Genomic DNA, 12,112 nt, shown 5'->3' on the forward strand with positions numbered 1-12,112 from the left:
TGATCTCTTAGTGAGTTCATGAGAGGAGAAGGATCTCTTTCTGAGTTCCGAGATTCCCAAGATCTCTTTGTGAGTTCTTGAGGAGGAAATGATCTCTTTGTGAGTTCCGAGATTCCCAAGATCTCTTTGTGAGTTCTTGAGGAAGAAATTTTAGAGGGAATCTCTCAGCTCTCCATCTTCTCCTACCCCACCTCCCTTTTCAAGCTCCTCCCAAGCTCCCCCCTCCCACGATTTTCCCCACCTTAGCCCCATCCTGCTGTCCCCACCCAGCCACCACCCGCCGGCTAGAGCCTACCGCCGACCAGCCTGCTCCATCCCATCGCCCCTGTTGGCCTAGCCATGTTGCCGCCGGCCACCCCTTGGTCTAGCTACAGGGATTTCAAATTGCTCCTCCCACGATTTTCCCCACCTTAGCCCCATCCTGCTGTCCCCACCCAGCCACCACCCGCCGGCTAGAGCCCACTGCCGACCAGCCTGCTCCATCCCATCGCCCCTGTTGGCCTAGCCATCTTGCCGCCGGCCACCCCTTGGTCTAGCTACAGGGATTTCAAATTGCTAGGATTAATTTGCTTTCCTATTTGGTCTTCCCAATTTTGGAAAGTTCTTTAAGGGAATTTAATCCTAATTTGAAATTCAAATCCCTTTCTCTCCCATATTATGCCACTTTTGGAAGCTTTCTTAAAATTAAATAAAAGCTGAAATTTAAATTCAAATTTGATTGTTATTAATATATCCAATATTGGCCCCACCTAATTAATTTCAAGCCTCTCTCTTCTCTTCATATGGCCGGCCACCCCTCCTTTTTTTCTCTCTCCAATTACCACTTAATCACCACTTAATACCTCATTAATGCCTTTCCCTCCTAAACTCTAATTTCAAATTTCAAAATATGAATTTGAAATTAAATTTGGATTCTTATTAGAATCTGAAATTAAACTTTAGATTTATTCCTTTCACAAAATAGCCTCACCCTCTCCCCTCTCTCCCTCCCCAAATTGTGACCCCATCTCCTCCCAAGCCCACGGCCCAACCCTTTTCCCCTCTCCACCGTTCTTCTCTCTTTGACCTTCCTTGTCGTGCTCCTCCCCATGCTTACAGTGCATGGCCGATCCTGAGGTCGACCAGGGTTTCGCATACAACGAGCAAGGGGCGATCGACATTTTCCTCTCCCCTTTCTACGAATCGGATTGGGAGTACGACGTCACCGTTGAACGCTACGTCAACCGGATTGTGTATTGCCTTGCTGGGACCATTGAACTTCAACGACCAAGGACCCCGTGGTCCCTCATTGGACGCTCCGTGCCGCCTCCATCTCCGGTTACCTTCCCAACAACAACGTTCCTCAGCTCGTCCTTCCTAGTGTCCACTTCATTTCTAGTGTGGAAGATCTTCCTCCGCTCAACCTAGATCCATAGAGAGAGAGTAGATCCTCAAGCATGTATTGCATCATATTTGGTATCATAGCATGGTTACCTGGGGTGCGGACTCGATGGAGTCGAGCTCTTTTTCACCCCGGGAGAATGATGCGGACATCCAACCGTCTATGCCTATCCGAGGAGCTGAAGATCGACGACTATCATCGTCTCACGTTATCTTATATTTTATTTGTAATTTTTATTTTTTTATTATAAATTTTCTGTTTTTACCCTCACTTAAGAGGGTCGTCCTATGTAAGCCATAGTTTCGCCCATGTGTATAAGCATGCATGATATATGCATGCTTAACCAGGTATCTATGCATCTACGTGAAGCTCTTGAAACAAGAGTAGGCATAAACAACGGAACTAATGTTAAGGCATTTGATTTAATTGTTGTGAGAAAAGTTCAATTATATGAAAGCTAAAAGTCAATTTTCATGGAATTGTGGTTTAGATGGTTTCTTAGAAAAAATGCTTTGATAAGGTTTAGTCATTCTAATTAATGAGTAAATAGATTCATTCTTTCAATTAATTATTTATAATTTACTATTACATTATCATATTATAATAATGTTCTTTTTTGTAATTTAATACCAGTATCAACGCTGAAACAATTTTTTGACCAAAAAAATAGTACTCCTACAACACTGTGGACAATAACTGATAAAATAATTATCTGCTTTACTAAACAGAACAATTCCAAATAATGCTTTAGAACTGTAGAATTTGAGCTTTTAAATAAGCTCAATGTTAGTTAAGGCGCATTTTAGTAGTGAACTGAAGCAATTCTCTGTTGCTGGAGCTATTCTCTTCTTGGTGGTTCTTTTTATCACTTTCTCTTGCCCACTAGTTTTCTCATACACTACTTATTTATGTTGCTAGCAACTTCTCACTTTGAAATTTATTCTTAAGAATGATTCTCAAGACCTCATATTCACTCTCTCTTGCTTCACAGTGATTTCACCTCCAATTCTCTAGCAGATCATCAATCTCATTTCTATTCTTGTTTTTTTTTTAAGTATTTTGTCATCACTTTATTACTTATCTTTTGTCTTTTTTTTTTACTTTTGGATGGCTGAAGATTACTGTTATTTAGCATATCATTATATTTGTTTAAAATTATTAGTTTATGTGGCTTAAATTTTGGTTGGTTAATTGATCATATTATAATGTTGGCTCTAGCATATTTCAGTGGGGTAAGTAGTACATCAAACTAACAGGTTGTTTTGGAATTGTCAATAATTCATTTTGATTCTAATTTTTTCAATGATTTTAACCCTAAAAGTCTACCAGCGAAATGCAGCTTACTGGTTTACTAAGCGGCGGCTTTTTGCAGTCTTACCTGTTTTTATTGATTAAACCTTAGCCTGTTTTCATGATTACTCATTCTTTGCAATATGCGCAGTTAGCATTGTCAGCCCTGCGCAACTCAAATGAGGTGCTCAATGTTATCGATTTTGAAAGGTTTTTCAACTTCACCCATATTGCCTTTTGCATAATTTTCATATTCCTCCTCTCTTCAAACCATTTATTCGACTTGCTGAAAGATTTTTAAGTTCTTATATTGTCTTCCTTTAATTCATATTTATGTTCTCAGATATTTGGAAAGAATTATTACCCGACAATCTCCCAATGCTTCTCAGCTCATTGAATCTCTTAATGCAATCGATTTTTTGGTAATTAGATGATTTTGTCAAATTTTCCCTATACTTTATAATGTGCTCTATATCAAACAATTCATGATTTTATTTTATTTTTGGTTATTCAAGGTTGGCAAAGTTGCTATTCCCACGGCAAAAGATATGAGGCATATAGATAGAAAATTACGAAGTTGTTTGGATCCAAGCGCGCAGGACGAGTACTACACAGCTTTACTACAGATCTATTGATATTTCTAATCTTTAAATTTCTTAATGCCTATATAGTTCACTCTTTTCTTCCTGAATCTCTGCAGTGGTAAAAAGAGGGAGAAGAAATCAAAACACAAATCAAAGAGAACATCAAATGAGATGCAAGTAGCGCATATTGACGGGTAAGATCTCTCTTCTATTTGCATTAACTAAATAACAGAATCCATGCAGGACACTACCTGCAGCATACGTCAATTTTGATATGAAATTTGTGTTGGAATATGTTGCAACTTATAATTAGAATTTTATTAAATATATTGTACAATTACTTATCTGCATCAATGGAACTAAGTTATTGTAGGGTTCTGTTTGGTTGAAAGACAAAATAATTGGATAAATACTTTTTTTACTCGTTTAATTTGGAGAAAAAATTTACACTTTTGAATGAAAAATATGTTATATAAGCTAAAGTTTATGATAAATACTTTGGATCAAAATTTCTCCCTCTCATTAAGATTTTATTTGGAATAGCTTTTTTATTTGTTCTTAAAATAACTTTCTAGTACAAAAGCAGTAAGAAAGTTATCCCAAATGAAGCTTAAATATACTATGATTAAACATAATTGAACATATTGTAAATTTGATCCAAGATCATTCTCTCTTAAAATCACTCAATGAAGCGCTTTATTCTTTCATCTTCTACCTTAAATTAGCTTCCATCGATGTAAAGCACAACTAAACATATTTTAAATCTAGTCAAAGTCCATGGTCTCTTCATAAAACTCATTGAATCTCATTTCATCATTCCATGATTCCAAGAGATTTCTGACTAACCTTTTTTCTTCAGCCCAACAGAGTTTCTAATCCATCATCAAATGTCCTACACAATATTTGATTACAAAAGCAAAAAATATATATGCCCTTTTTTAACATCAAACCTCTTTCACAAACAATCATTGAACATGAGGCATTTTCTTGGTATCAAATTAAATGGACAATATGGGACGTGAGGAGCAGCTTAGTGGTTTAGCGCAGGCAATGCCTCCAGCCGGCTCCCGTTCAATCCCTAAACAGCCCAAAAAAAATCAGCATTTTAGCATTGTTGAATGATGGTGGTGGGTGGTAGCAGATCACAATTGGCACAAGTGGAGGCGGTGGTGGTGGTGGGCAGTAGCAATAGCGATGAATTTATGTTATATTTGAAAATCATCCAAATAGATTGAATTTCAAATATATCAAATTTGCATTGAATGGCTCATTCCAAATACAACAAAATTTTATATTATTTATTTTACTTTAAATTAAATACTAACAATCTCAAAACCTTACCGAATAGCCTCTAAGGCACAACAACATTTGCTCAGTTAGTGAATTGAGGCATAAATGAGATGGGTCTAATTTATTATAATCTTATTTAAGTCCAATAATTTATATATCTTTTATCAATTTTGATTTTGAGTGGGAACATTACTATATAATTAAACTGCCATTCAAATTTATTTATCAATATTTTAATTAGTTTGAATATTGCCATGGAGCCTAACTAAATAAAACGAACATAAAATAACTAAATAGAAAATCAAATAAAAAATAAAATAATTATTAAGTGGACCATTTCTTAAGTAATTAGTGAATTATTTGTTAAACAAAAAATGAATATAATTATACACGAATATAAATGAACAAATGAATCAATAACAAATGATTGATATAATATACTCACTCACTTATCACCCTATCAAGGAATTAGTAAAGAAAATGTTCATCGTCTCTACGTGATATTGGAATTGAAATTTTGAAATTGAATTTTCAGCTTTTTTTATATATAATAAAAATGAATCTTCAACATTTGATATCACAATAAAATGCAGAGCAGAAAGTAATACAATAATTAGTTTAAGGCTTCATTTAGAATAGTTTTGTGCTACTATTTTCTTAGTGTTTTTAAAAAAATTTGTAATAAAAAATATTTCAGAAACAGTAAGAACGCTATTCCAAATGAAACCTAAATCCATCTCAACAATTGAGAGTATGCAGATTTAACAATTACCAAAGAAGTGCATGTTGCCTTAACTTTTTTCAAGAGGCCCATAATCAATGTGATCATGTTCACATGAGGTCTATTTAGTGAAATACACCAATGAGTTGTCAATGCATTTCACCTACTAAATCCTGAGAATGACAAAAATTTGTGAGTCGTTGTGGCACCATGCACCTATCCTCAGTGTTAATGAGATCATGGTTGAAAATGGGATGGATATTAGTGGCATCATTTTTACGGCAAAAGGATATGATCAGAGGGCCTCGATCATAATCGTTAAACTTTGGTGTCATTTGACAGCAAATTCATCAATTAGAGGACTCAAATCACGTCATTACTCATAAGAGAGATTTCAGAATGAATTTTAGAAATATTCTCGACTAAACATTTATTTATTTATTTTAGTTGAAGTTATTTTCAAATTTATCACATTCGACAAACAATTTCAGAAGATAGATGCTTTTTTTTTAAGATTGTTTTTAGGTGTTTTATTTTGATTAAGTATTTTTTATTTTGAAAGAATAGTAGATTTGAGATTTTTCTTTAAACATGAGCCCCGAACAATTAGCTTTGAGCTCTGGGGTTAGACCTGTCAAAAACGGGTCACGGGTCGGGTTCGGGTCCAACCCGAAATTGACCCGACACTGTTCAACCCGACCCGACCCGACCCGTTTTTGCAAACGGGTCGATTTTCCGAACCCGAACCCGACCCGCTTCGGGTATATTTAATTAAAATTTTTTTATTTAATTCATTTTATTTAAATTTAAATCAAATTAAGGGTAGATTTACTTCAATTCATGTAAAATAAATCAAGATTAATTTAATTTGGGCAATAATATTTATAATTTTTTGAAATATTATTTACTTATTTCATAAAAATTCATTAAAATCCTCCAAAATTAATTAAAAACGGGTCAAACCGGGTCGATTTCGGGTTTCCGGGTCAACCCGAACCCGACCCGGTTTTACAAACGGGTCGAAATCTCTAACCCGAACCTGACCCGGTTCGGGTTCGGGTTGACCCGAACCCGAAATTTTCGGGTCGGGTTCGGGTCGGGTTTTCGGGTCGGGTCCAATATTGACAGGTCTATCTGGGGTGTTTCTTTGAATTTTATGCAGATCCCTTCGGCTGAGATTTTCTATCAATATAGACATTATCAGGGCATGATAGCTTCAAAGATTATTGTTGATGCTACGATTATTAATATTATAATTGCTTATGCTCCTCAAGTAGATTTGGATGTGGGTTCTAAATTAAAAATTTGGAATGACTTAAAAAAATTAATACAAAAGATATCTCTTGAAGAAAAAAAAAGTTTTATTAGAGGAGATTTAAATAGACATGTAGGTTGAGAGATAGACGATTTTAAAAGTATTCATAGTGACTTGAGTTTGGAGCGACTAATGAAGATGGTAAGACTATATTAGAATTTTTTTTAGCTTATCAATTTGTAATTGCTAATAACTTATTTAAGAAAAGATATGAGCATCTCATCACTTATAAGAATGGATATAGTAAAACTCAGATTGATTATTTTCTTATAAAAAAAATAGATCGTCTAGAATACAAAAATTGTAAAGTTATTATGAGCAAAAGTTTATGTACCCAACATCGCTTATTAGTTTTGGACTTTAAGATGAAGAGGCTGAAAATAAAAAATTGAGTAAAATATTATTCTAGGATTAGATGGGGTCTTTCAAAGAATATTAACAAAATATTTTTTGACAGTAATATACTATATCTTAAGTAAAATTTTTTTATGGGCTAAAAAATGATCTTAGTTAGTGTATTGGACTCTATCTACATGGCAAATTAAACTAACATAACTAGAATGAACTCCTTTTTCCCACTTTTTTTTGAAAACCCCAAGCAAACTAGCTTAATATTGAAGGAGAAAAGAAACTACAGTTATTACAACCTACAAGCATCCGACTCCTTTTTTATCAAATTGATAAAAGGAGGGATCTTATTGAAATCTAAATCTTCCCAACAAAAAGAACTAAAACAAGCATAGTTAGCACATAGATCCATCCTTCATAATGCTCTGTTACCGGGTTGAAGTTTGTGTGATGGTTGCATCTTCATGGGCATAAACTTTTGGCATAATGAACACAATCTTGGAAATACTTCTACATTTGTTTAACGGTTCAACCAAAAGTATCCTTGTTATGATTCGGTGGGAAAGTGTCCTTGCTTTTGAGAGATTCTGACACTCACCTGAATGTATCTCGCTGAGCATCTTCTCATTCTATCTTCTTTTACATGGTATAAGTTAAGGGAGGAGATTGATTTCTTAAATAACATACATTATATTATATCATAGTTGATTTTGAATCACCTTGAGTCAATGACATAAATGATTACTTTTTTAGTCTTCAAATATTTCACATATGGATCCGTCCAACTCGCTGGCCATCTACATTTAGGTGCACGACCTTTTCATCTTTGATGGTAGGCTGTGATATCTTTAGGGCTAGTTGAACCTTTATGTTGCTCTGCTTTGATAGCATGTATGGTTGATCTTTTTTTTTCACCTTAATATATATATATATATATTTTCATTTGAATCTTCAATCCTACCTTCAATCAACCTTCAATCTAGCCCTTAATCCAGCTTCAATCATATACAGTTAACTACAATCATTCATTTGAATGTAATTGGTTTGGATAATCCAAATTCAATCAGCCAAGCCTAAATCCCAGTCCAAATCTAAAGTTTAAGACCAAAATCTAGGGGTAGAGGCCTATGTCCTAAAACCCTTTCTGGGTGATTTCTCAATCATTTCAAAACCATGCCAAATGACCTCTAATTCATTATCTGGGTCAACCATACAAATTTGAACCCAATCTGACATTTCTAACCCCAAAAATTGAATTGATTTCCAAAGGTTACAAAACCTTCAAATATTTATAGCATATGTCATTTGTCTTGCCACTATGGACCTCTGAAAGGACACCACTATGGCTGCAGGATTATAGAGGGGTATACGACCGCACCTACCCCGAGGGATAGTGACGATCGCAGGCCTCCGCGCTCCTCGCAAGCGGGCTAATGGAAGGGCAAATTAGATCGTACGTATGACTAACCATTGAGGATAGCAGCTCTCGCCAGCGTACCCCGATGGGTAATAATATATGTGACCTGATCAAAGTTACGGGTTTTCCCCCACTCGATACATCAGCTCGAGTGGGGTTTATTAGATGGTGGAATTCAGTTTTCCACGGGTGCAAGTCCCCGTGGTTAATTAAATCTCAGGCTGGAGCCCGAGAAGACTCTCGATTAAGGAATCTAAATTATCCTTTCCACAAATGGGATTGACACATAGGGCTAAGACTAGGAAGTCCTATTCAAATGGAAAGAAAGGGTTCAAAGGGCTTAGCCAACATACACGGCTCATACTGACATCTGGAGGGACTAAGGTAGTGAGAAGAAACTAGAGAAAATAAATCAAGCATCGACACGTGCATAAGAGAAAGATGGAAGTGGCGTCATCCATGTGACGCTGATAAATAGGATTTATAGTCCCTGAAGAATAGAGAACTTACCCACTATTTAAGCATACCACGAGACCAGATGTAGTAGCCTTGAATCCCAAATCTAAATTGGTTTTAGTGTTCTACACACAACACTAAAATCTATGTCGTAACTAATGTAGTGGAAAACTTGGACTTACCCCAGCCTAGATTGGGGAGCCAGCTAACCTCCTAATCGATTTAAAATCATAGGTGGGTGGTTTTGTTTTTTGGAAGTTAAGACCGACATCTAGAGATAAGTGTCCTTGTACTTATGTTGGATAAATGCTCCTAGAGCTGATGTAATTAAAATTTTAATTTAATTAATTTCTAATGCAATGCATGCTGATTGAAGTCTCCAAATAAGATATGCATTAGACTTTAAAAACAAGCTTATAAAAAAATAATATTTAGAAGGAGACTAGACTTCTCTAGGTCTGACACTTCATCCTCATAGGCCAAATTATTTGGACTATACCCACAGGCGGGGAAGTGTCTCTTTAGAATGAAAGAGAAGAATGTATTGATATGTATGAGACCCTAGACGATTCTAATAGTTCCCTAGATCATTAGGTTTCTATGTTATTTAACTCTTAAAGTTTTAGAGGTTAGTTATGAGTAGAAAATGTTTTAGTCCTTAAAGAGCCTAACAAAATCGAGGCTAAAGCAAAAACAACATGCACATTGCTAATAAACTAAAAAAATTAGGCAACCCTAGAGGGAAATATTTATAAATAAAACACATTAAAATAATTAAACTAATTAATAAATGTCCATAAGCCAACTGCCCTTAATTATAACCTAGGGTCTATAGAAAATAAAGTGGCCGAGCAGCACTACCAACAACCCAGATTTCTAAGCCTAGGACTGACGCAAATAACTTTGAGTGGGATATTATGTCTTCAGATCTTCAATCTTCTCTTCTTGAATTTCTCCTCAGACTTCATGGATTCGTCGTGGCTTGAATATGAAGAGAGAATCCCCCTTAGAAGGGCATTGCCTTTTTTTTTTGGATATCTAAAATCCATCCAAACTCAATCTTCCAAATGAAAGAAAACTCTCTTCTTTAAGGATGTCTTCTTCTTTTAAAATTCAAGTTGGATAAGAATATCCTGACTCAAAGTTATTTTTACAACTCTCACCAATATTACAAACAATTTATATTAATGAAAAGAAATAAATTCTAGACTCTTATGGAAGGTTATCTTAATAAAAAATCCAAGCAATTATAACATCTCAAGCAGTTTATATATAAAATAAAGGAAAATACTCATCATAGCCACACTTGGCCATGCTCTTAATTATTTATGAGGGCTAAGCAGTTTCTGAAGGACCTGTAGCAATTATAATTATGATTTTAATTTAGCCCTTATTTATTTAGGGGGGGCTGAGTAAATTCTGAAGCACCAACAAAAGACATCATTAATATTTAAATCATGACATTTGCCCTCGTTCATGAGCATGACCACTTGCAAAAAATATTATTAGTATTAAATATCATTTCTAACCTATGGGTAAGTCTAACACATAACCAATCCATAGAGCATAGTAAAAGTAAGCAAACATACCAATCAATTTCTCACACATGCAGTAGAATATTAAAAAACTTGGCACATAACAGAAATGTAAACACCAGCCTAGCCTAGGTCCAGAAGTGGTGCCCTTGCATACAATTCTATGTGTGTGTAAGTCTTGTGTGATTTTGGATAGGTCCTATGTAGGATGATTAGTTCAAGTTGCATAAGATTAGAATTTGTTGAAGGCTAGAAAAGAAAATTTTAATTAAAGTTTAAATATTAGTGAATTAGGGTCCAATTTAGTTAATTTAGTTCGTTGATTCATTTTTAATGCTTAGGATAGTGGTATTTGAAGTTCAAATTATATTAGCCAATTTTGAAAAGTCCCGGGTCCTCCTAGGTGCTAGGTTGAGAGGGTCCAAAAGGTCACTATGGGAAATGAGATAAGTTTGGGGTTCCTAACATTTTAGGTAAATACTAGACCTTAAGGTGAGTAGTTAAGCTTTGAGTTTGCAAGATTTAAAATTTCCTATGCAAAGTTATGAATTTTCAAAGTTTTTTGCATATAAGGGATTTATTAAAACTACCTAATTAAGAGTGATTTTATGATTTTGATTCAAATCAGCTCCAAACTGATTGAAATCACTCCCAAGGTCATAAATGACCTAAGAGAGTTCTCCCAAGTGTTTGGAGAAAATTTAGAATTTTTAATAATTTTTAATTATCTAAAAAGGGCAAAATAGTAATTTTGATTAAAGTTAAAATTAAGGGTCATATTAAGGTCAAACTAAGGAGCCCTATTTATCTAAGGTTAAGAACTAAATTCTGAACAATTCAAGTTATTATGAATAATTTTTGAGTCAAAATGGATTTATTAAAATTTTTAAAAGCTATCAGACCCTAATTAACGGGTAAATTATGGTTGGTTAATTAAGGGGTCTAAAGAATCCTAAAAGAAAAATCATAAAAAATTTTGATATGTTTAGGATGTCACTAAGTTTAAATGTTGAAGTTTTCATGTCAATAAGTTATCTACCCTAGCTCCTAGAATTTTTCTAAATTTGGTAGAGGGGTCCTTAATTTTTGTCCTTAGGGTGTCACTACATTAGAGGGATTTAAAATGAGGTTTTGGACTAACCCTTATGGTAGCAATGCAGGAGTACACAAAAACAGTAAAAACACCATGTCCTTAGATCTATGAGAGCTTAAGCTAGGTTCTTGTGCGTCCTACACATGCAAAATATGATTAAAAAAAATAACTTAGCATGATTATCGAAGCGATTAGTTAATGATTGGGACTCAATCATTCACCAATCCACTCCTCCATGATTGCTCTTTATATGTATACTCTAATATTAAAATTTTATTAAAGTGAATCTCCCAAAATTAGAGATTTAATTATAGGTAGTTTAAAAATAATAAATATATATATTTTGCAAAATAATGTAATTGAAAATAAATCAATTTATAATAAATGCATATAAAGAAGATCCACTAGCCACCTTAGCAAGGTTTTAAAATGATTTGAAAATAATTTTTAGTTTCAAAATAATTATTATATTAATAGTTATTTAAATAATATTTTAAAAAACTCAAATAAATAGGCAAAATAAACAAATGCCAAATAAGCAAAAATTAGCCTTTGAAAATAATTTTAAATTAAAATACACATTTTTCTAAAAAATTTAAGGTATTATACGTTAAAATCTGATTAAAAATGAATTAATTTTTTAAATTTAAAATAATTAAAATTAATTTTAAAATAATTTTAA

At 34.0% G+C, this 12,112-nt stretch overlaps 1 protein-coding gene across 1 annotated transcript in view; it reads left to right on the top strand.

Annotated features, from left to right (window-relative positions):
• The window catches only part of LOC110111887 (cyclin-H1-1), a 27,357-nt gene extending 23,724 nt beyond the window's left edge, over nt 1–3,633 (top strand). The window contains exons 10-13 of the mRNA XM_020843942.2: nt 2,823–2,881; nt 3,015–3,093; nt 3,187–3,275; nt 3,372–3,633. Of these exons, the coding sequence (XP_020699601.1) occupies nt 2,823–2,881; nt 3,015–3,093; nt 3,187–3,275; nt 3,372–3,453 (309 nt within the window). The 3' untranslated portion in view covers nt 3,454–3,633. The remainder of the gene's footprint in view (nt 1–2,822; nt 2,882–3,014; nt 3,094–3,186; nt 3,276–3,371) is intronic.
• The last annotated feature ends 8,479 nt before the right edge of the window (nt 3,634–12,112 follow it).

This window comes from Dendrobium catenatum, unplaced genomic scaffold, assembly GCF_001605985.2.
Source record: "Dendrobium catenatum unplaced genomic scaffold, ASM160598v2 fragScaff_scaffold_234, whole genome shotgun sequence".
Classification (NCBI taxonomy): domain Eukaryota; kingdom Viridiplantae; phylum Streptophyta; class Magnoliopsida; order Asparagales; family Orchidaceae; genus Dendrobium; species Dendrobium catenatum.